Below are 25,335 nucleotides of genomic sequence, written 5' to 3' on the forward strand. Positions count from 1 at the left end.
CAGCGGGCTCCTGTACCATGCGCATTCCAAAGATCCTTCACGCTCACTCCGTGCTGGGCTGGGATGTCCCCTAAGGATTCCCTTCAATTCCCAAGTGCAGACTGCTTCTGGAGAGTGCAGAACTCACTAAGCATCAGAGGAGAGATGGCAATGTAGGACGATACTTCATAGAGTCATAGAACGGTTTAGGTTGGAAGGGACCTTAAAGATCGTGGACTATTGAAATAACTTCTTATTATTCAAATAACCATTGAATAACCTCTACATTTTGATCAACATGATCAAGTGAACGTGAACCAGCCCCGTTCCCAGCTGCTGCAGGACAACGCATCCACTCTTCACTGCCATGACAGATGGAAATAAATTGCATTTCTTCCTTCCTGCGACCACCTTGCTCAGCAGGCGCTCACAGGAGAAGGGCTGAAAATTGATGGAAGGAGAAAAGGTCCCAAAGGTGTAACTACAGAGGGAAGAGCGTCTTCTTCAACCACCAGGTTGAAGTTGCCAGGACAAGGAGAAAGGCAATCACAACAGGAAAAAAAAAATAAAAATAATAATCTCACTTTTGGCTCAGGATCAGTATTACTTTATGCAGTCCCGGCATCTAAAAAGGCACTCCTCCTGCCTCACAGTACCCCAAAGTAGCTGTTTATACTACAGGCTCTGCTTTTACAGCTTATTTCAAAACAAACCTTTGCCATTTCCTGACCAGAAATATTGCACTCTCGATTCTGCGCTACAGACTTTGAAAGTCAAGATACTGCTGCTTTCCACTATAAATAGCCCAAGCTCGCTACGACATCTCACTGTGACATTTAGTTCAAACAAAGAACAACAAAAAATAACATCTTGACAGGAAACAAACAAACAAGAAAAGAAACTAAGAATAAAATCAACTGAAACCCATAAGATTCCTGCGTCTCTGGGAGAAATTAAATTCTGGATAAATTCATAACCTTGAAGAAGTCCTTTGGGACATGTAGACACCCCATAGACAGTCCCTGGTGCTGACTCTGGAGAGGCAGCATCTTCTCCATGTGATACGCAAGAGGAAAATCTTATTCCAGCCTCCCTGGGTATAATTTCAAACCATTTCCTGGTATTATTTTCACGCTCCCAAAAGCCCATGGCTATAATCCCTCCAAGCTGCCTCGACAATGGTTTTAATGGCATTTATTTCCCAGAGCCCTGAAAGCAGCAAATTTCGCATCACTTGTAGTTGAAATCCTCCCACTGGCGGGGACATGTGGCAGAAGCCAAACATCCCAAGAAGACAAGCGTCATACCCTGGGCCAGGTTATTGAAAACTTAAACCAGAAGTGATTTCTCAAAGTGTTTTTTCTACCATTGGTTTTGCAGCCATTCAGGTTTCTGGGCATAAGGCTGAAAGGGGATGTTCTCCAGGTGTAAAAATACCTGATTTTTGTGTAAAGGGGATGTAAAGAAGATGGAGCCAGACTTTTCTCAGTGGTAACCCAGGGAAGGACAAGAGACAAGGGTGAAAAACTCAAAACCACAAAATTACACTTAAATGGAAATTGAAAGAAAAGAAAAATGAATGTGCAGGTAGCCAAACACTGACACAGGTTGTTGAGTTTCCTCATGGGTGATGGTCCAGAGAAGGGCACCGGAGGTGGTGAGGGGTCTGGAGCACAAGTCTTGTGAGGAGCGGCTGAGGGAGCTGGGGGTGTTCAGCCTGGAGAAAAGGAGGCTGAGGGGAGACCTTCTCGCTCTCTGCAACCCCCTTAAAGGAGGGGGTAGCCGGGGGGGTCGGTCTCTTCTCCCAGGGAACAGGTGATGGGACAAGAGGAAACGGCCTCAAGTTGCACCAGGGGAGGTTTAGGATGGATATTAGGAAAAATTTCTTCACCAAAAAGGTTGTCAAGCATTGGAACAGGCTGCCCAGTGAAGTGGTGGAAACACCATCCCTGGAGGGATTTAAAAGCCGGGCAGACGTGGTGCTGAGGGACATGGGTTAGTGGCGGTTTTGGCAGTGTTAGGTTGATGGTTGATCTGAAATATCCCTTCCAACCTCGATGATTCTATGATTTCCAAAGAAGCCAACCAGACATAGTCCTGGAGCAGCCTGCCCCAGCTGACCCTGCTCTGAGCAGCATGGTTGGACTAGATGACCTCCAGAGGTTCCTGCCAACCTCACCGACCTTGTGAATGCATGAAGAACTGTTCCCAGCCCTTTTCTATTAAGGTTTCAGGCAATGAGAAGTTTCTTGTAAGGAAGGGATGCAAGCATTCCCATTCTTTCCATGGAAATTATATATCATACGTGGCTTTATATAAGGAAGATTTTTATGATGAGGGTGGTGAGACACTGGCCCAGGTTGCCCAGAGAGGTGGGAGATGCCTCATCCCTGGAAACATTCAAGGCCAGGTTGGACGGCGCGCTGAGCAACCTGGTCTAGTTGAAGATGTCCCTGCTCATGGCAGGGGGGTTGGACTAGATGGCCTTTAAAGGGCCCTTCCAACACAAACTATTCCATGAGTCTTGCAGGAAGAATGGGAGATAGCAGAGCAAATGACAGGTCTGAACTAAACTTAGAGGGAACGTAGCTTCCTAGGAACAAAGAGAATTCGGAAAACAGAAACCTGGAAGAGACACCAAACAAAAGAAACCCTAAACAGTAGCTTGCTTTGCTTTTAAAAAAGGTTGCAATATCAAAGAGTAACTTGGCAGTGAGGGATTAACTAGTCTGCAGGAAAGGTCTGGCCTGACCAAACATCCAGCTCAAAGGGTTTACGTTTATGGAGATAGCCAATGACCATGGTGACAACTACAGGGCAGCAGTGACAGACTCGCTCATCTCTAGAGACAGCCAGCCCACTATGCACTCCATATGCATAAATATATAAAAACCATCTTCCTTAACAGAAATAAAAGCCTGTGCAGAGACTCCCAGAGTCTTCAGTTGGCCTCTGGTAGAGACTGATGTGAAGAAGTCCCAAAATACCGGAGTCCTACGAGCTCCAGGACAGTTCTGGCCAACGGCTGCGAAAATCTGGATTTGTTACCAGACAAGAGAGCAATTCCTGACCAGCCTTTGCTCTAACAAGTAATAAATTAGACAGAAGATACTCAGAATTTCTAAAGTTTTAGCAAATCGTCCGTCACAGAGGATTCATGCTGGGTAGTCTGGGCGTTCATGAGACATGATGAGATGATCTTTGAAGGTCCCTTCCAAGCCAACCATTCTATGGAGTCTAAATCCCACACGTAGTCCACAAGAGACGGGCTGACATGCCTACCACCCTCTGAAGGGTTCAGTGATAACCCAAAGAGCCCAGGGTCCTAATTACCCACCCCTACTTAGGTGATATGAGTATCTTTATCAAATGGATGTCATAAAGAAAAGGCAGCTACAGAAAACAGGATCCCAGAAAATTTCAAACCTGCAAAAAACGTACCGAGAGATGGAAAAGCGGAGAAAGATATCAAGGTATCATAAAAAGAAATTCTGGTTTTGAGAAGTGGCCAAGTACGGGGTGAAACCAAAAGCATATGAAGTTCTGAGTAGAACTTGATCCGGAGTATTTACTGGACAATTCTAACAGTCCAGGAACTCCAAAAATTATTCAAGGCAGTGTTACTCTTCAGTCTCCAATGCTTAAAAACCTCTTAGTATGTTTCTTACCCCAAATAATTCAAAGACCATTTTGCCAAGGAATGATGAACAAGCTCCCAGGTACCCATTATCTTACTCTGCTTCAGCAACCTTTCGCCCAAGCACAGTGAAACAGAAAAAAATCCACCACCACTGCAATCCATCCAAGATCACCAGTTACCCCCACTTGCCAGTCCCAGCTCCAGCTGCCTCAAGGAATCACCAAGTACTATTTTATTAATACTTTTTCATAGCTTAAAGCCTTAAGATACCGATGGAACTGCCTAGTTTCATCGCCGCTATAGGAGATAGGAGGTCACTGGATTTCAACCTGCAGCCCCTGGGTTTGTTGGAAAGAAAAGCCTCCAAATGACAGAAAACACAACACTGTCTGGTAACCGTTAATTAATTATCCTCAAACTTGGTATTGATTTTGTCCAAGTTTCTATTTTTACGCCTCTATACAGATTAAAGAGCCACTAATGACAATTTCCTTCTTGCATAGGAACCCACAAATTCATCTCAAGGCACTTCTTTCTTAACTTTCCCTTTGACAAGTTATGTTAGGCTCTCAATTTATCGTAAACTATGTGCTGCGTTTCTACTGGAAGGAACCAGATTCACAGATTTTCAGAGCAGACTTTGGGTAGGGGAAAACCTCTCAGCCCCACAGCATGGAAGGAAACTTTGCGCAGGCCATTAGCAATCATTCTTCATGGTTTACACCCAACCCAGGGAGAGGAGCAAGTCCTGTGTCCAGCACAGACACACAGGCGCTAAACATACTATTTTTTTTTCAAAGGCAGGGAAACACTGAAACACTATGAGTTTTCTAGTTCATTATCTTAAATTATGCTCAGTCTTTTTTGGATTGAACATTGCCAAGCTGAAACCATCTACTGTCGCAGTGTACCCACGGGAACGCACAACCACCCTCATCTGTGAAACCCTTAGACTACAGGAACTTCTTATATATTAGAGAAAAAAAAGGCATATAATTTTAATTTTAAGTTTCCCTGACTTCTGATATTATTTTTTTTTTAAAAGGTCTTGGGTTTTGGTGGATATTTTTTTTTTTTTTTTTTTTTTTTTTTTTACACCCATCTATTTAGTCATGCATTCTGTTCAAAAAATCCTCCACATGTAAGGTGACACAACTGGAAGTAGCTTCTGGTTTTCTGTTTTGCCCTGAAGTTTCAAAAGCTCATTTTGTCAGGGGAAGAAAGACCCAGACTGAAAATACTTTTACCGTGATGGTTAAATCTTTCCAGAAAACATGTCATCCCCTGTGACTGTATGCATCTTCTAAAGTGCGCGTAGCTCCTCCCTTGTTTCACTGCTTCCTCCAATTTTACTTTTTTTAGCATCCTTTTTTTGAAAATCCACGTCCTATTGCAGTGGCAGAGCACATTTATTAAAAAGCTGAATTCAAGACTATTCTTTCATGCCTGCCGATTCCTGGTACCAGAGATCAGCATCATCACCACGCTCCCCTTTCTCCTATTCCAAGGAGGGACTTCAAACTCATTTCAGGAAGGAAGACGCAGCTAATTAGGGAGAAGAGATATGCAAATGTTATCATCCACACTGATGTTTTATTTTTAGCAGCTCGGTGACATTTCTGAGGCTGCGAGGGAAGTATCCCAGGGGCGGGTATGAAAAATCTGCACCTCTGCAGGGCAGGACAACAAACAGGCAGGGGCTGCCTGGAGTTCATGAAAAGGGGGAGAAGGCCAAATGCTCTGAGCATGTCTCCTTCCAGTTCTCAAAAAAAAAAAATCAAATAACTAGGGAAAAAATTAACATCTTGACCCTAAATTTTTGCTCAACTTGCATATTCCTTATTATTAAATTTGCTTATATGGCGAAGTGCTAGAACAGACAAATGAAAATAAGAAACTGAAAAAAGTTCAGCTCAGTGGGAAAGTGTCGAGAGGAGTTCCAAGAAGGAATGCATCGATTACAAAAGTCCTCTTTCTAAATTTCTTACATGATCCCTAGATACTCCCCCGCCACGTGCTTCGATTTGCCAGTCTGAAAACAATTACCTCGCACAGCAACACTGAAAGCTTTCGTGTTTTTAAAAGAGAGATTTGCTGTCAAGTAGTTCACCGTAGTTGTTCATACCTTTGCTGTGAAATCAGCACTAAAGACGCAAACAAAAGTCTTGCATAAAACGTTGGCATAAATTGGACCAGAACTTAATAATTTCCTCAATGCATTAGGAGAGCTGAATTCACCTTATGCCATTTCTTAGCATCCCTTTTTGGCTGGAGATGCGTATACATTCACTAAAACCTTAAACCATAATTTAAGGCAAAGTTCTTGGGCAAAAACGCTTAAGAAAAACCTTGCTCTACTTTAGATTCTCATGGACTTTCAGTCCCAGCTCTGCCAGGGACGCTCAAAAATACTGCAAGACTGGGTGTCATCTGCTCTGGCTTTTTCATAACCCTACGGAAAACTACAGACTACGCCTCACGCTGGCATACGCCAAGCACAACAGACCGTCCCATCCCAGTAAAATCTGTATTAAATGGCTTTTTGTCATTCTAGAGCAATGTGGAACTTTCAGGACTTGGCTTTTAATTGGTCACTCTTGTTGGTCACCGTTATTTCACTAAAACAAGAGTAAAAGCTCCCCAACAGCTATCAAAACCTGAACCACCTAGAAAGGTGTAAGGTTATTTTTTACTAGAGAAAGAAACATGGTATGATTCATCTCATATATATCATTCTCTTCCATCCTGAGCACTAAGAACAGCAGAAACCAAACCAGTATCTATTCCAACATGAAGGTAACACAAAAATAATTAGTTTCCTACCCCACTATTCCGGCATTTGCATGTTGAAATTATCAGGACACTTCACCATAATAAACTACATTATTTTGGAATTAATGCCGATGGAAAAGAAAACAGAAGGAAGAAAGAAAGAAGTGTATGAAAGTCATAGGGAGCTTATTAATAAAATAACTGAGGTTAGATGAAAAACCAAGAGCACCATCTAGGGGTTACTGCATGTTCTTACACAGGTGGATACTCAGGACAAGTAAGATAGATGTTTTTTTAGGCTTTGTATTTTTAGTTTGAGTTATTCTAGTTGGAATTTAATCTTAACTACAATATCAACAGTAAAATCACAGCTTAAAAAAAAAAAGTGACGCAAAAAAGCTGTATTAGACTTTGGATGAAATCTACTTACAGTAGTACTTCAGCACCAAAAAGTGGGCAGTTAGGCTGATAGATGTATATACAATTAAATCATATGTCCAAGTCTTAAAATGCTTAGTTATTTATAATGAAATCTATACAAAACAGTTAAAAACGTGTTTTTATATACATTTGGAAAAAAAAAAAAAAGAAAAGTATTGTCTTCATTAGCAGAATGTATTAAAACCGGTTCTCTTTTCCCCGTCTGAACCCAAACCTCTCTCGGTGGCTTGTAATTCTCACAAAACCCCAAAGTATTGCTTCAACAAGCCAAGTCGTAAGGCTAATTTCCAAAACCTACTGCTGTATACCGATTTCAGCTTTTAAACTCCCCAAATGGTCACTTTAAAAACAGCATGTAAGAGTAAAACACAGAATTATTTTTTCTTAAAAGCCTTAGCTCACTTCTAAATTCGGAGGTTCAACTTTGAAAGATGCTGAACCACTTATCCCCAATTTTTGAAAAAGTGATTTATAGCAAAATACATCGCCCCCACCCCGTTTGCATTAGAATTAACACACCTGCCTGTTTCACAGGAACTTTTTAAACAACTTGGCCTCACTTAAAATTTTATATTTAAATAAATAATCCAACATTAACTCGAGTAGACGAGCATTTCATGTGCTTATGGCACTAAGAAATGCCTCATACACTATTACCCTACCTCTTGTAAAGCATGAAAACAAAAATCCACTAGCAAATCCACTTTGCTACCAGTCAGTGATTTTGCTGATTTCCAAACATTCACCAACAAGAATTTTAAAAAAATAAACTATATTTTTCGGCTCATGAAAAAATCTTGAACTCTTAAGTGAGCACAAGTGCAAGAAAGCTAACCAATTCCAAAAATTCCTGGGGCTTTTCCAGCACTGTCAGAGACACTTTTTCTCTCACATGCTATTTAAAAATACAAATATTTATTAAACATTCTCTTTGTTTGGTTGGTTTTTTTTGTTTTGATGGTGTTTTGCTCAACAGCTAACAAAAAGACACAGCAAAATAATGATCCCTTTTCACTGAAAGCTGTTTCAGTACCCGGGCAAGGACTTCAAGAGCACGAGCTGCAGAGTTCGCTGCAGATTTGCTTTTTAACAGGAGTACATTCCACTGTCACGGGTTTACTAAATCTCGGTAACCGCATCTTTTTTTTTTTTTTCCCTCTCATCTTTTTTCTTTTTTTTTGGAAACAATTTTTAAGATGCAACTTTTGCAATACCATCTTGTTAAAACACACTGATGCTTCAAGGGTCCGATGAACAACTCTAAGAGGCAAAAGTGCTCTAACACATCACAATACAAGGGCATCTTGGATACTCAAAATCCCAAGATATTTTAAAGTGCACTCCAGTGTCCCAATTCCTTAGGATTGTTCAGCAGAACTTCGAGAGGGGCTGGGCTCAGTGCCATCCTCAGTGCTACTGTCCACATCTTGCTCCATTGCCGTCTCCTCATCATCGAGGCGCTGACTGGTGAAGTTGTTGAGCTCCAGGAGCCCGCTGGGTTCCACTACTACGTTGGAGCTGGAGTGACAAGGGATGGAATAGTGAGGGATAGTCTGCAAGAAAGAAAAGATTTAAGTTTAAACATGCAGTTTTTCACAGGTAAAGGCATCTGCGCAAGCGCAGGTACTGATGGAAAAGGGATATTGGGTTTCCAAGAGCAATTTTCCCTGGGTAAGGCCCGCTGCGTGTTATGTTATGTTATCTAAAGCTTCAAACCACCCTTTCACCAGATTAGGTGGTGAAAGGTAAAATATGAATAATTTTGCTGTTAAGCCACTGATCTTGGCCTTGGATCTTCACTAAAGGTCTGTGACAGCATAACCAAAAGCTCAACCACCAACGCCCACCATCTATCATTCCCCAAATGCAAAGCAGAAGCTTTCTTCAGCCTTATCTTTTTTTTCTTATCTTTTTCAGACAAGACATTCAGATACGAATGTCTAGACTCTGTTTTTTGGATATGATACAATACGAGCTCCAGCCCTGCTCAGAGCTGCAGCAGAACAGAGGCTGAGGAAACACAACGGATCTAAGCTATTTATTTCTGCTTATGCTTTCACGGGTTCTAGAAACTAAATCTACAACTACATAAAACTGAAATTCTGGGCAGTATTTTACTTTTGAATCAGGTCGTAGCACGCCACAATGATAAACAATGCAGATTCTCAAAATATACAGATTTGAAGTAGAACAGAAATCTCCCTTTGTCTATTTAGGGAAACAGGGACTAAAAGTGAGCACAAAAATTATGATTTCTACAAAAGCGAAGTTAGCGGCAACAAAGGTTTTACAAAGTAGCATGAAAAATCTGAAAGCTCTGTACACAGGTTATTTTCCCACATCAGAAGTATTTTCACTGCAACACAAATACGACACACAATAAAACCATTTCAATCCACGCTATCATTTGTATGAACATATACAATGCCAACTTGTCTACAAAGATTCATGTTACACCACTACGGGTCCTCAGATGACTTAAAGTACTTCCTCGGTTGACATTCTGACCACGTATTACATCATAAACCATCATATTTAAGACAGGAGGATCAATGAAAATATCAGTCATCAGTTAGGCAAGGACTCAAAGCATTTAAGCTAAAGATCAATAGTCATTTTATCTCAGAAGCGGTTAAGACTGGTCGTAAGCGAAGTTAAGAAGCTTTCTTCTGAATCCAGACCTTATTTGCTGAATTTCCCCTGTAAGTAGAACCCTGCTACTTCATTTTTTTTTTTTTGCACTAATTTTATACTCGGTGGTAACATTAATTGATACTATAAAAAATTCTAGATCGCAGTTCCATAGTAAGTGGCGAAGATCGCATTTGTAAGCGTTTCAAATGAAAGTACTTTGTAAAATTAGATGAGCTTGGTTTGTTTTCTTAACAGAAAGGAAGACACCGAGGACACAGCGCATGATACAGTGCTAGAGAAACTCGAGCTCAATTTAAGAAGAATTACACACTTTGAAGTAGTAATCCATTACAAAGCATAAGAGTAGAGAAAGAACCAAAAACTGGGGAAGGAAAACAAAAATACTGGAACACCGTTCAGTTGTTATCATCACACTAGACATGAGTTTGCTCTTGCTCAACCTTTGCCTTATTTGCTCTGGTCTTCTCTTACCTGGATAACAATTTCTGATGAACTCTCTTCAGCTTTCTTTTGTGATATACTCTGAATGTGTACAAACTGGTTTGTTGTAGGCATTCCGTGTGCATCGAGTTTCCTCTCTGTTAAAGTAGGACCAACAGCAGGAGGACTTGAACTGGATTCTGTACATGTCTGTTGCTGGGGGATGGAAGTTGCCGTCATCCCTACTGCAGTCACCCTCGGCACCTGGGTACAAGGTGACGACTCTGCTTCGCTAGCGAGTTTACTAGTGGACATGGCCTCGTTTGGGGGATCCACTATCGTATGTTCTAGGTTTGTATCAATCTGAGCTTCCACCATAGACACTCTCAAAATATCTGCTACTGCTGTCTTCGCGGATGCCTGCGTGGGAAATAGGCTGGTAACCGGCAAAGCCAGTTTGGGCCCAGAACTGCCACCTGCTACCTTTGAAACAGAAGGAGGCTGACGCCCCTCAAAAGTTATCTTTGTAACAGTGGATCCTTGCGTTATAATTGGATGCTGCACCTGAAAATCAAATTTTTGTTGTGCATGTTACAGCTAGATTAATTTTTTTTAATTGAAAAAAAATCTAATCAATATTTCCAAGGACAGTATGGCACAAACAACATACTTGCTATTAGGAAGACAGTTGAAACTCAGTGTTTTAACAAAGGAATTAGCAATCATATGGTAACAGTTAATTGAAGCCTGGGGAAAAGCAGCTTTTTAGGCTGCTAGATAGGGATTGTAGCAGTATAATACCACAGCAGCCTTGTATTCCTTTGGGATTTACATCCCCATGTGATGTTTGTTAACCCTCTTGTTTTCACATGTATTCCTGAAAGGGCCAAAAAAAAAAAAAAAAAAAGATAATTGTACTTTTCTGGAGTTAGTTAAAATACATTTTTTTTTTCCACATTCCTCAGCCTTTACATTTTCCCCTCCCAAGGAAAATCAAATTACTCCTGTACACAAAAGCCATCTAATTTCAGGAAGATGTAAACTACAAAGGAAAACGTACAATGGACAGCTTCAGGAGACTGCAGTGTATTCCATCTTTATTTCCACAGAAATAAAAAGTGCTACGGGAACGGAAATTAATAACGTGTCATATCTAAAAATTAAAAGAAAATAATTAGGGACAAATTCCATGCACCAGCGGTGGCAGAAATTCATAAAAACTGTCCAACAAAACACGTTTGTGAGCTCTAAGGATTTCTTTTTTTTCCCCTATAACATGTGCTTCTCTTTCCTAGTGTCAACCTTCTGATGGGGTAATTAATACCAGCGGAATGAGGAGTTCTCTCTTGCCAGGACAAAACACTGCTACAGCGACAGAGTTGGTGTTTTCAATTATTTTTTTGGGGTGCTTTTTTTTTTTTTTTTTTCCTTGAACAGCGACGTGTATTTTGCATGCTATCAATATTCCGTTACCTGGCTTGCTGGCTGTTTCTCTGAAGAGGCAGGTAGCTGCATTTGACTCTGGGGGGGTTGGGGTTGCACGTAGATTTTTTGTGCCGTTGGTGCCTGTTGCAGTTTGGGCAGCTGCTGCGTGGTTTTTACTGCCAGCACCTGTACTACAGTTTGCTGTGGCTGTGCCACTAAGGTAGGGAGTTGCCTTTCTTTGGCCATCATGTGGTGGGGGGGGTGCTGTGCATCTGGTTTGGTCTGTGCTTGCTCTTGCTGCAGGGGGGTTAGCTTTTGATGTCTTATAGAAAGCTGGGGCATTTGTGGGAGTTTGTGCTGGATTTGATCGGCCTGCAGGTGGATTGTCTGCTTCTGCTTAGTCTGGAAACACTGCAGAGTTTTCACTTGCAGTTGAGTCTGTTCCAGCTGCGGCTGACTCAGTTTTTGCTGTTTTTGTGCCTGCGATTGTGTCAGGGCAGATCTGTAAAACAGGCCAGTCTGAGGATCTAAGGTGTCCATCTCCTCCACTTCTCCTTCCTCAGTTCCAAGTTGTTCACTGTGTTTCGTAAATGCAGTGTGACTGCTTAAGGCCTTAATAAGAAGAAGTTAGAGCAAGTTAGTAAAGAGAAACAGAAATTACAAGAATACACAATCTAAAAATAAATTTTAATGTTGCAACTGGACTACTTTAACTTATTTTACCATTACAGACTCCCAATTCATGTATTAAAAGATACCTTTACACTAAAATTCCACAATATGTAAGCAGCCAATAGCTATTTTTATCATGTTAAAATACGGTACATCTCTACATGACAACATTAACTGCATAACTAATTCTCAGTGGAGATTATGTAGCCCTCACCTATGTCAGACTAAGGTTCAAAGCCCCTGCAATTGCATGACAGTTGGATATGAAGCAGCAGGGATTAGCAGGTGGTTGAACCAGTAGCTCCTCTTTAAAGCCAGAGTCTCCCCGCACAATAAATTCTTATTTTGCCTCTTGAGAGCTTACATCTTCTCCATAATTTCCTTCTGCAGCTCCCCATATACCCACAGTCTACCCTATTTCAGCAGAGAACCTCTCTTCTCCTTCCTTCCTCGAAACTCTTACTGCAATTTTTCTTGGGCGTTGCACAAACACTGTTTGATTTTTTGAGGGATTTGAGGGAGCAAGAGATCTACATCACTATGCTTTGTTTACCATAGTATAAACGTTATTAATAAATGGCCTTAGCAAGACAAAGCAGCCTACTCAAACATCTGTGAGAATGCACTCTCTGAAGCGGGTTTATAACCCTAACAGTGCTGTCCCGGTCCACAGCTGAGGTTCCTGGAAGTTAAAGCACTGCAGAGTTGAGCAGGTCTTGAACAACAGCATTGGAATGGCTTCTGTAAGATTTCACCACAAGCTACACTGTTTGTTTCAAGTGTTTGGGATCCTCATGGTACTTGTCTAAATACGATCTCACTTTTTCATTCAGAGCAGTTTGCATATTCACAAACGAAAGCTCTCAAATGAAAAAGACACTGCGCGCTCTGTGTACTGACCAGATTCTCCTTCATTCCTCTTCCCCCTACACTGACACCAACACAATCTAAAGAGCCTTGGCCCTTACAATATGACATATAGAAAAAAGCAGCTTGTTGCTGTTGAAGAGATGACATAGACGCAGCAAGAATCTAGGAAGCACTATATTTCCCACAGTGGCTGTTAATACCTCTTATTTAGTAGTCTCAAGTAATCCCATTAACTGCTTCCCTTTTATCCCACCACCCTCACCATCAAAACAGGCAATATTAAAATTATTAATTTGCCCTTACACTTCGCATTTTCAGTGGCAGCAACCAACATGACATATTAATGCAGAACGAGCCCTGATCCTACAAAATTCATATAACCTATGGCTGCTTATAGACTGTTGGGAAAAGAAAGGGTACAACCTGCTGCATGATATGGGTAATTGCGCCTGTGGAGGATGCGGGGATAGATTTCACCACAACAGAAGTCTGCGTTGCTGTCTGCGACTGAGCCACGTGCTGCAGCAGAGTCCTCTGGGGCTGAGATGACTGCTGGTGGGGCTGGGACCGATGACTGACTGCAAGTAAAGAGGTCAGTGGCACTTCTGCAGAACTAACTGCAGTAACTTCAAGTATTTAAGCTTCAGCTGAAAGCATATATGAGTGAAATAAAGATCTGAGTACGAAAAACATCTTTTACTGTATGCTAGCTTCAACCTTAAAGTGTAGATCTATTCTGAGAAGCCTCTTAAAGTAGCAACTCAGGGGTTTTGCTTTTTATCTCTGTCTCCGAAGTCACCACACTTGGTCCAAACCTCCTCCGGCCTCCCTCTCCCATCACACCAACTTTGCAAGCAGAATTTATACTCGAATTTCCTCAGGGTTCTTCATACAGCACCAGCAGAATACTGTAGAGCACAAGTTATTCTGTGGTTTTCACACTGTTAAAAGCACCTGCACAATTGACTGCAATTAAGAACAGCAAGCCTTGCTCACTGACTTGCTACTACTGATAAAGTGCAAGAAATACTCTCCAGAGCACAGGCTAAATTTGAAAGATTAGTAATTACAAACTGTTTGGGTATCAGGAAAGCAAGTGAGATTGATCAGAAATCACAGACCAAAAAATGGAGACCTTATCGTGGGTCTACGTCACTTTTTAGAACAGATCCAGCATGAGTTACAGAGCTACGGTGATGGCTCTGTAATTAAAGAGTGGACTGACAGAGAAATGATCTTCTGCGAGGAAAAAAAACCCCACAAACCATTCTATATTGCAGTCACTAATAAGACATGAATTCAAATTATTTTATGCCTGTCCATACTAATAGGTACATATTTGCTCTAATTAACTTCTGAGATACAAAATAATTAATAACTGAAGGAGAACAAGCAAAGTTTAAATTCAGTTGTAAGGTGACTTAAAGTTGAAAAGTTTCTAGTGACCTTCCTGAAAGTTAAAAGAAAGGTCACATTTTCAATTAAAATGATAATTTTACTTTCCCACTCCAAGAAAGGAGTTGGATTATATCAATACCGGCCTGCATGCTGTGCCAGATCCGTCATGGATATCCCCCAACAGTTCCTGCACAATTGAAAACTTCATTTAAAAATAAAGTTTCTAACCTATATGGTTGTGTAGATATTCTTCCGAATGTGAACCAATACAGTGTTGTCTTCCTGAGTCTGCAGACAGACAAAAAACGGTGACACTAAGACGTGTGAACCGCTCCCTTCATCTCACGAGGAAGCACATGCTGAAGCCCAGCTCCCATACAAAATGTGCCTAAGCCTTAGTTCTAGGGGCGTGCAGATTTCACAACAGATTATAGACTGTTTACTGTCTTACTACTGAATTTTTAGCAGAAAATATAGCTAGGTGGATTACCGATGAATCCCGAGAAGCACAAATTAATACAAAAACTCCATTACCTGCGTTCCCTGGCAGTGCTCACAGAAACTGGGGGAAGGGACCAAAAAAAAAAAAAATCTAAGAGCGAAATAACCAGGTTTGTGCTGTAGCAGAAACTGCTGCCAGTCGACCCCCAGCAGCCTGCATCTCCCTGGTTGATTCCTGTGGATCAACTCAAGGTTTATAAAAATCCCAGTATTTCAAATAGTAATCATAGCTCAAGGAAATTTTTAACTTTTATACTTTGTATGGCTTCTAAGCTGCAGAAAAGGACTTCAGCCTACAAAGACATAGACTAATTTCCCGTCCTCCCTGCAAAGGGCCCTATTTTACATCAGCTTTTACAGCAAGACCCAGTAAAAACTGGTAGCTCAAATAGAAGCTCAACACACTGAATCTGTGTCAGTGAAGATAACAGACTGTTAACTGGAAATCGCTTTAACACTATTTATTACACTTTTGAGTTTGTTTTAAAAAAGATCCAGGGAGCATGACTCAAACATTCAAAATTGAAGCCAGATACAGTAAGCGTTATTTAAAAGAATAACAATAACTTCCCCCCCCCAGCTCCAATTTCACACAACTTAAATTCAGACCATACAAGGGATGGAAGCGAGGGGAGGAGGCACAGAGCAGGAAAATGAAAAAATGAAAATATCAAATTAGACATTTAACACTAAAAAGACTGGAGTTACAGATATGTACTTATACAATTTAATACAATCAAGTTTCATTCCTTTTTTCCAATGCAGATTTTCAACACGCTTTTGCTTTCATTTCCAAATAAAGTAGAGAGGACGAGTAATGTGGATTTAAGAAATGAAAATGGAAAACGGGTACTTTGATCCTCTCATGAATGTACGGGAAGTGGCTCAGACCTAGTGTTCTGGGGTAGCAGGGATCGTCAGAGAGATATGGCGGTCAAGGACTTACACAAAATGGACAACCAGAGAGGAGTCGTCAAGAGTTACAAAAGTTAAGACCTGAATCCCAACCATAATTTCAATGTGAACAATTTATTTGTTTAAATTTGGAAATTTATCAGTTCAAAAGCTTCTAGCAAATGAAGAAACTGGGGACTACATTAGTGTGCTAACTGCACACCTGGCTTAAAAACGTACTTACTCCTGGTAAGCAAGTAACATTTTGCAAACATGGCTTAGACTAACTCAAAGTCTGACTCCTCTCAATATGTACAAAAAAACCAGTATACAGTTCCTGTAACTTCATTTTCTACATTTTCCTTAAAGACAAGTGGGACAAGCCCGTCCTCTCTATCAGATCAGGGAACAGAAAGTCTGTTCAAATAGGATGTCTTGAAGCAACAACCCTTTGTTTCAGTTAGAAACGTTCTTCACTATGCCCCAGAAAAGCAGATACAACCTCGGTCCCCTGCACAGGGTCTCAAGAGTGGAAGAAAAGACTCATTTCCTCTACAGCAAATTACAGCGAAAGCACAAAAATGAAAACCATTAGAAGAAAACTTCAAAATCAAGTCCTCAGACTTTAACTGCAAACCCAGCACCGCACTACCTTAAGTCACTTACCAGTTGTGATATATTCAGCAACTAATTCCGACTCAACTACAGCAATTGAAGGACTTTCTGGAGAATGTCTCTTTTCTTGGGTCATCTGGATTGGGACAGCCATTTGGCTCAGGTCAATGGTAGGCTGCCTTGGCTTCGATTCCAACTTTTCCTTCACTGCTTTAGAAGAAAAGAAAAACACAAAATAAACCTCCAATATATAAACCACCAATATAAATACAAGAGTTTAACTAAATAGATAGCGAACATTATGAAACAGATTCAAACAAACTGTTGCAGGATAAGAAGAAAGGAATCAAGCTGATTCAAGATAGGTAGCTTTTCAATTACAAAACTTACTACAACCTGCTGCTTAAGCAAGTAATAAGCTTTGAAATTATCCTAAACTTGTTTTCACACCTGTTGTCTGCTGAAGTTCCAGCAAAGCTTTTATCGTGGAAGTAGCTGACTGAGATTCACTGGATACATCCTGGTAAATTATTGTAGGGCTCGTGTCCACAGCAATTTCATGTTCTGACCAATCTTGACTTCTTGAAGCAATCACATGGACTACAGGCTGAGAATCTGTTTGCAAAAGAAGAAAGGCACACCAAGTGATCACAGAACCATTCTCGGTTGGAGGTCTCTTGTCCAATTTCTTGCTTTAAATAGGGCTATAGTTCAAAATTCTCCATTAGTGTTTTGAGTACTGCCAAGGATGCATACTCTCATTCTGCAACACTTTAGTTTTTATTACAATTGACTCTTGAAGTAAAACACTGTTGATGTTATGAAGAGTTTCCAGAAAAAAAAAAAAAAAGATCCTGTATCTTAGTTGTTCATCAAAGCTTTGGTTTGAACAGTCAAAGTTCAGCAGGTTTCTTCGTATATTGAATTTGCCTTGGATCGAACTCTTTTTCAGAAAGTTTTAGCAATTCAGGTGATCAACATGTATTCAGCATTCTGAATTAACAGCTCCTGAATTTTGGTAAGTTTGTTGAATCTTTAAAACTTTTTTTTAATTTACTTAACATGGCAGTATAGACCAACAGTAACAGAATTATATAGAAAAGGTGACTGAAAGGCATGTAAGCGCACACGTTTCATGGACGGACATTAGCTTTTATTCGATGCAGTGATACACTCTATGGTCACTCCTCACCTGGATGTTATTTATGCCTAGGTGTTATTTATGCCCTATTATTTATCCTCCTCTACCACACAAAAGAACTGCATCTATATCATGGCTTGAAGCCACGGCAGCATCCCCATCAGGACTGCATGTCTGAGATATGTCCAGATGCACATATGTGTGCCTAGAAAAGGACCAAAATTTATGTTGGTCACATGATAGCTTTCAGTCACACAGTGGAGAGACGCTTCAATACACTCAGGAACCAGGGTGGCAGAGCATGGGCTGCCAAAAAAACCTGCTACACTGCCTACTTCTCGCAGACTCCCCCAAAAGACAGAACAGGCTGCAGGCCGCAAGCATTTTACCAGCAAGTCAGAGCCCAGCAAGAAAGAATTATCTCTCCTTTTCACATAGGAAATGGAGGCATATAGTAAATAAGAGATAAATAAAGCCATAAGGGAAGCAAACAATGACACTCAGTGCTAATAGATTGGGTGAAAACCTGCGCTAAAAGGAGAGGCAGTGAGTTATATGAAACTAGCTGGCATGCTTGGGAGACAGTCCGTTCGTATTTTATGCGACACCAATACATACCTTGGGAGCTCTGGGAGGACTCTGTAGAAGAAGAGCTGCTATCGGTGTAGGTTTGTGGTTCTTCTTTCACTTCTGGGAGAGATGAATTTCCTGTCTCTGCTACCCTCGACGCCTGCTGTAACGTTTCAGTCACCAACTGCCTAGTTTGTTCGCTCACAACTGTTGCTTGAAATGTCACTGGCTTTGGTTTTATGAGAACCTAATTAGAAAGACAAATTTTGTGTATAGTAAGAGCACTCAAAAAAACAGATCTGAGCAATCAAGAGTACAGGGTGCCACTCGGATCAATGTATCAGATCTATGTAATATTCATAATTTACTGAAAACGTCTACCTGTAAATTCAGCAGCTCTGATTATTAAACCACAAAGCCCAATGGCAATGCACACGAATGTACTTCTCACTCAGTAATTTGGAGTGCTCAACACAATAAACCACTAAACAGTCATTTTTCAGGGCTGAATACAACTATGGTGGGACAAGAGAAAGCTACGCAAGTCAGCTGGAACATGCACTGCAGTGGTAAGGACAAGCACCTCTCTTCTGCAGCCCACAATAAATACAGTCTTGAGCAACCAAGACACACAAAATAATATATCTGATAAAAGTTTAATTCTTTTAAATCCTAAGTGCAACCAAAGAAAAAGCTGAAACTGAAAGCTTCCAGAAATAAGCCAGATTCTCTGTATACAGCCCCAACAACCACACAAGGTTGCAGGGACAACCTGAACATACATTAAACAGAAAATAACGTCAATAAAACCTCAAATTTGATGGATGACCTACGTCCAGATTCTCCATCCTTATTGCTCACAACCTAGCCATTAGCCATAAGACTTAAACGGGCATCCAGAGCCATGACCAGACAGTTTCAGCTATGTGAAAAGATTAAGTTAATACTTCTGGCTTGCTCTAGGCCTCCAGAAACAGCTAACGAATGCAAACATTGTGCTGAAGAAAGCAGAATCAAGGCCACCTCATTACACACCTAAGTCTTATTCCCCATAGACATTTTATTAATCCTGCAACAAATGTGGCAACATAGTGAAAAGTTATTTACTTCCCATTAAAATTTAGGGGTACATTTCAAGACAGAAATGGGTCCTCACTGTACCTGCGTTTTCCCTTGCTGACCATAAACAATTTTAGTTGGGATGATTTTGGTGGCTGGCTGGACCGTGGACCCTATTCCTTTTGGCTGTGTAACAATCATTTTTGTGATGGGTCTTGTGGCAGTGATGATAGCAGGTTTTGCTCCTGCTGGCACTGCCTGAATAGTTTTCTCCCCCTGTAGAGAAGTCAAAGTTTACAGGTTAACTTAGTGAAATTCTTCAGAGAGACCCACTTCTCTAAAAAAATACACAGTTATAGGTGAGCGTGTGTACCATGAAATCAACCTACCACTGCTGCAACTAAACGTATTTGATACAAAAAATATTCAAAGACCAAGAACAAAAAAAACTCTATGGCTTTGAATGGAAAAGCTACCAAAATCCCCTCGTCCATTACTTTACCGTTTGAGCTGCTCTGAAGTGGTGAACAAAAAAGAATAACTAAAAGTCACTGACAATTTTTTTTTCAAGTTGCTTCAAAGAATTCATGTAAGTTGGAACTTCCCTCAAATCCTTCGCAAAGGTTTTTTAAATCTTCTTACTTTTATTAACACTAACTTTGGCAAGATATGTACAAAACTTGAACTGAGATTCTAAAAAGAAATTATTTAAATATAGATCTTTGTACTATCATCAGGATCAAGATATCAGTTATGTACGGACTTTTTTTGTTAAACTAAAAGTTCGCTTATTACAAAAATGCAGATTCACAGCTGTTTCACAGGAAACATTGGACTTTGGAATACTGTTGCTGTATGACTAGACTCCTGAGAGCTTAAGAAGAACAAAGACATTAAGCATGCTTTTTTTTTTTTTTAAGCTCCACACAGTAACAAACCAAATGAGAAAAAAAATTAGTTGCCAGTTCTCCCTGTATTCCCTACCAATTCCCATCAAGTAGCTGGAAATCCCAAGAACCATACTTGTTTCAGAAATACCATCACATTCTCATGGTTCCTGCTGTGTAACGTCACAAGATTTCCACTTGTGTGAAAAATATAGCTTTAAGTTTTGTAGACTAGGAAAGTTCAAAATCTTAAAAAAAAATTCCTAAAAGATTTTTTTAAAAAAGAAAGAAACCTCCCTGCTCATCCCTGCTACTCAAGTAGACTTTTAAAGATTACACGATTAACACATTAAATCTCATAGTTCTATCTAAGAACATAAAGCACATCATGATTTTTATTTACTACCACTTATAGGTCAACTCAGTTGGAGCTGGAAACTTGATTTTGCTCTTAGTACACATCAGGTTATCCAAAAAGTAACTGAACGCCATACAATACTCAGGTACAGGATATTAGAGTGTTACACACCACATAAATTGAAAGGTGGTACCCTTACTGTGAGGGGACAGTTTATTTCTCTACCCTTTACATCCAAAAGATAAACGGTTGGAGATGCAAGTCTGTAACACAGGACCGTGGTTCTCACTACAGCACAAACAGGGTAAAATCATAGTAATTTTCTTCTACTTAATCCCTTCCGGATTACAAAAATCATTAACCATGGGAAAAAGGCAAGCTCAAAAGTTTTTATTTTCCTTTAACTTTGAGAACATTCCCAGCTTGTTTTAAGCATCTTTCACATCCTGCAAAACACCCTTGCTTTTCAAACATCCACGACATTAAGGCGTGCTCTATCTGTTAAGGAGCTCATGCAGTTTGCTTTCAATAGGGACTTTAGCAGAATGAATGCCGCAGTCACCACACAGCCTCTCACTTGACATTTGAGACTGGAAACTCTTACTTACCCCAGCATTCAACAGCGTTGTGACAACATTTTTGCCTGGAAGCCCTTGAATTGTAGTTCCTTTTCCAGTAGTCTTTTGCACAACAATCACATTGGGTTTGGATGTCATTGGAATTGTAGTGATTTTGGTTGTAGTTCCTACATTTTTGGGGGAAAAGAAATAATGTGCAGTTTATCACATGTATATTTCCTTCCACTGCATAAGTCGGTGAGCTATGTAAGAATCACTGTATTTTAAACTGACAGCGCTACAAAAAAGGGCAGCATCTGGCATGGGAATTTACGTCACCCAACTCAACATATAAACAGCTTTCTCAGGCTAAAATGCCTAACTTTTCAAAAGCCAGAATTAGGGAGGGATAAGGACACCACTACTACTCAACTCAAGATCCTATTTGCACAGACAAATACTCTTCTATAGATAACCTCTGTAGAAGAATCCACATACCAGGAATGTATCTTCAATCAAGAGAAATACCAGCTCTTTCTGGCATTGAACTGTTGTAAGACAAGTGACAAGTAGTGGGTTGAAAGAAGGAAAAAAGAAAAATATGCTATTGTTTTACAATCAGTTCTTAAAAGAGTTTAGAAGTGTGGGTTGTTTTTTTTTTTTCTTTTTTGAAGAACTGTGTTGGCTATTTCTGTTCCTCTCCCAGTATTGAATTAGTTCCGTTCCCTGTACCAGGTTTTTATTTACCTGCACTGACAGGTAATTCTGGTCAGCCCTCCACAGTCTACGAGAGAACATACGCTGATACATAAGTCATCAGTGTTATCACACTGCTATTTCAATATCTGCTCAAACAGCTTTTTATCAACACCTTCCACTTTCTCCTTGAAGAAAGCACCACTCAGTCACAGCAGAGCAGCAAACCCAAGGTTTCCGCTCGCTACCTTCTACCCATTAGTTATGCCTGTAGATACTTCACTACGTATTTCAGAAGAGTGATTCTACTAATTCTGGGAAAGGGAAGAAGTGCTGAGACAAGATCATGATTTACTGAATTCTAGTGACTTCAGAGGCATCTAAAGACTGCTCCCTTAGCAAAAAAAAAAAAAAAAAAAAACCAAAAACCCCACAAGACCCAAAACCAAAAAAAAAAAAAAAAAAACCAACCCCCTGCAAGAACCCAACCCCAAAAAAATCCACCACGAAACAACAATTAAAAAAAAAAGCAGGCATCCTTTCCAAACTTGTGTTGTTTCAGGACAATCATTACTATCCTTATGAAGACCAGCCAAGGGTTTCCCTGCATTAACTGGTGCTCAGCAGAGTAATACTTGCGTTTGTGTATAAACTCACTGGCAGATCCAGAAACTTTAACAACTACTCATACCCACAACGAGCTAAAAAAGTTACTTGTTCCCAAAAAAACTACTGTATCAGCCCTAAATACCGTTTTGTAGAAATCACGATATGAAAAACTGAAATACCTTGACTGCACTACAGCCCAGAGTGGGTTTACTGGGTAGCTTGTGCAGCACCTTCCAGTGACAGGAGCCGGCTGGTGCCATGTCAGGTCTGTGTTAAGCACCAATAGTGGGACCGACAAATAATTTAAAGATATTACTAGCCAGGATGAGTAGACCCAGCAGATCTTGCTGTACATGTGCACCTAGCTAGGAAACGCAGCAGAATTCTCTGCATTAGCACTCATAAAAGTCCAAAACAGATACTAAGAAATACTGATTGGTGTGAGTGTGCTTGGTCCTGGTCCTAAAGAGACCCTATGTTTAGAGGCTATACTGGCAGCGAGCATCAAGGCTGGTCTGCAAGAGGCTGGGAAGAAAAACTCAAGTTAGAATGTGAGGTAAGGGAAAGACAGGCTGTCACTGATAAAAGAACAAGAAGATAAAGTGGGGACTGCACAGCTGAATTTAACAGCTCTGTATGTAGTCTGGTTCTTTTTGCGTGCAGTGGAATTTAAAAGGGCAGCATCCAGATTAAAAAATGCTTTAAATTGGGAATAATACAGTTTTCTGATCTCTCTGCCCTCTAACAGAAGACAAAAGACAATACAGTAGTTCTCCTTTGCCACGTTTCTCTTTTCCTCTCAAGCTTCCCTCACATTAAATGTTTCCTTCTTAAACGCAAGAACTACTGCAATCCTTAGGAACACTTTACCTCCATGCCTTCTACCCCTTATTTTCTTATTCATCCTCAGCTATTTTTCTTCTGAATTAATTTCTTCTCCAATAAAGGTCATAACAATTATTTCAGCATGTAACCCACAGAAAAGCCTTGAAGCACTAGAGCAAGTCTAAAGTTTCTTCTGAAATAAGACTTAATATCAAAGTATTAATACTCATAGGCCTACCAGAAACAATATTACTGCTGATAATCTTCCCTCCCAGCGTGGCCAGCGATTTTGGTACTACAGTAATGATGCTACCACTTGTAGTTTTCACGTAAGTAGCAGCCCCTGGAGTTCCAGCCATCCGAGCCCCTATAGAGGGGCTAACTGTTGGCCGCGTATATGTTGCTTGAGTTCCTGTTTTAAAGAGAGAAGAAGAAAGTTCACTGTTACAACATGATTCTCTACTAGTATTTGTGGAAAAATAAGTTAGTGTTGAGAAAAAGCATTAGATTTGATTCAGAGAGACCCCACACTGCAATTTATTACCACCCTTTACAATTCTCCTAGTACTTTTTAAACCGGCAGAGCAATATTCAAATATATGCCAGCTTTAAATTAATGTAAGAGTCTTCTGAAGTATTCTACCAAAGGTTCCACGACTGCCATATTTTAACTCACATTCTTTTGTCTAAGATTTTAATTTTCAATAGGTGTTTAGATTCTGCCTGCATGTTTGCCACTTGCTCCCTTAGATGCCGAAGAGTTAGGCATCCAATGACACTACCAGACCTGATCTCTTCCTCTCTTCAAAGACATCCATACTCTCACTTCTCCTATATGACAAATTGTTTATAAAGACCACCACCAGCCACTGGTTTAATTATCACTCTAAGAGGAAAAAAAAAAAATGTAATTTACAATGATAATGCAATTTTATGGATTTAGCATTCAGCACTACAAAAGAAACCCCCTGACGTGGTATAAATGCTGGGTTTTTTCAGACCTGCTCCTCCTCGGAACGGAAACAGGACTGATTCCGCAAAAGAAACTTGCTCAAAATAATACAAGTCTACACAACAGCTACACAAACATTGTCATTCCATTCTGCTTGCACTGCTGCAGGTAGTGCACTACACACCTTAATTGCTGAAGATCACAGAGCAAAAGAGTTTGTTATAACCAGAATACAGCCATGTGTTCAAATCCAAGAGAGCACAATACGGAGGAGAGCAAAACTGCTAGACTTTTTTTAATGTACTTAAGAATGTTATTGTCAAGTCCTTCAAAAGTTAAAAAAGAATATTAACCATTACTTTATGCTAACATTCCCATCCCATGCTAGTAATTCAGGAAGAGTTTTCTGAAAACGAGGATAAAGCTGCATTTCAAGCTTTCCTCGTACAAGTTTACAGTCTGAACAGTCTGCATTACTTCTGATTTTTAACCAATAAGAAGACACAAACACAATCAGATCCCCAGAAAAACAACGGGAGCTTAAAATTCAATTTACTGGCCTTTTTATACATTCATTGCAGGACTATGAGCAAGTCACCTGTCTTTTAAAGTCCATATATGCAAAACAGGAATGACGCTGACTTGTCTGAGGTACCTAGAAAATTAAATTAATGTAAATTGTCTAATATAAGGTGCTACATAAGTGCAAAGTACAAGTTGCAAGAAAACTTCCTTGAAAATAAACCCAGTGGGAACGAATGATCATATTTTTGTGTACCAATTCAAAAAGATTGTAAGAGGAATAAAAGAGCACTCACTGCAAAAATCCTAATCTAGAAAAGTTATCAATGTGCTTTTGTGCTCACTGTTCACAAGAGAGAAGTGTGGGGTTTTTTTACCCTAATAAACCATGTTTGATCACCTATATGTCTGGGTTTACCCTCCCTTCCCTTCTCAGAGCCGTAACTTACCAGTGGGAGTAGTGACCAGTTTAGTTGTCATGATAGTCCCATTACTGCTAACCACCATAATAGGTGAATTGCTACTGCTGGGCAAGGCCGCTGTAACTGGTTTGGGAAGGATTTTACTGGGCTGCACCTGTTGAGTGATTATTTTAACACCTAGGAAAGGAGAAAGGTCACTGTTAAAATACAGGCACGAAAAGTTAATTTCTGAAATGCTTTTCTCAGACCAAGCCCTAGTGGGCAAGTAGCCTCACAAGGCTTCTATTCTGAGACCATGTATTCTTGATCCTGAAAATAATAATTCTTTTTGTTTGGGTTGGGATTTTTTGCTTTAAATTTGTTTGGTTTGCAAATAACAAGACAGTCATCATTTCTGTTTTTCATGTGCCTGTTTCAATTCCTAGCTACTCCCCACTGAGGCGTGGGATTCTATT

The 25,335-nt window shown here is 40.2% G+C and overlaps 1 protein-coding gene across 15 annotated transcripts in view; it reads right to left on the reverse strand.

The window, feature by feature from the left end:
- Nucleotides 1-25,335, reverse strand: part of EMSY (EMSY transcriptional repressor, BRCA2 interacting) — a 55,477-nt gene that overhangs the window by 7,832 nt on the left and 22,310 nt on the right. For 6 of the 15 annotated variants that reach the window (XM_054195318.1, XM_054195248.1, XM_054195278.1 and 3 more), the window contains 11 exons: nt 24,908-25,057; nt 23,223-23,396; nt 20,906-21,042; nt 19,155-19,328; nt 18,042-18,240; nt 16,733-16,897; nt 16,334-16,492; nt 14,501-14,560; nt 13,298-13,452; nt 11,381-11,944; nt 6,443-8,385 (listed from right to left, as the gene is read on the reverse strand). In XM_054195318.1, the coding sequence (XP_054051293.1) occupies nt 8,191-8,385; nt 11,381-11,944; nt 13,298-13,452; nt 14,501-14,560; nt 16,334-16,492; nt 16,733-16,897; nt 18,042-18,240; nt 19,155-19,328; nt 20,906-21,042; nt 23,223-23,396; nt 24,908-25,057 (2,132 nt within the window). In that variant the 3' untranslated portion in view covers nt 6,443-8,190. Of the gene's footprint in view, nt 1-6,442; nt 8,386-9,958; nt 10,785-11,380; nt 11,945-13,297; nt 13,453-14,500; nt 14,561-16,333; nt 16,493-16,732; nt 16,898-18,041; nt 18,241-19,154; nt 19,329-20,905; nt 21,043-23,222; nt 23,397-24,907; nt 25,058-25,335 lie in introns of those variants that run through there. The other 9 variants (XM_054195330.1, XM_054195321.1, XM_054195363.1 and 6 more) reach the window with 8 other exon arrangements.

Source organism: Rissa tridactyla, chromosome 1 (genome assembly GCF_028500815.1).
Source record: "Rissa tridactyla isolate bRisTri1 chromosome 1, bRisTri1.patW.cur.20221130, whole genome shotgun sequence".
NCBI lineage: Eukaryota > Metazoa > Chordata > Aves > Charadriiformes > Laridae > Rissa > Rissa tridactyla.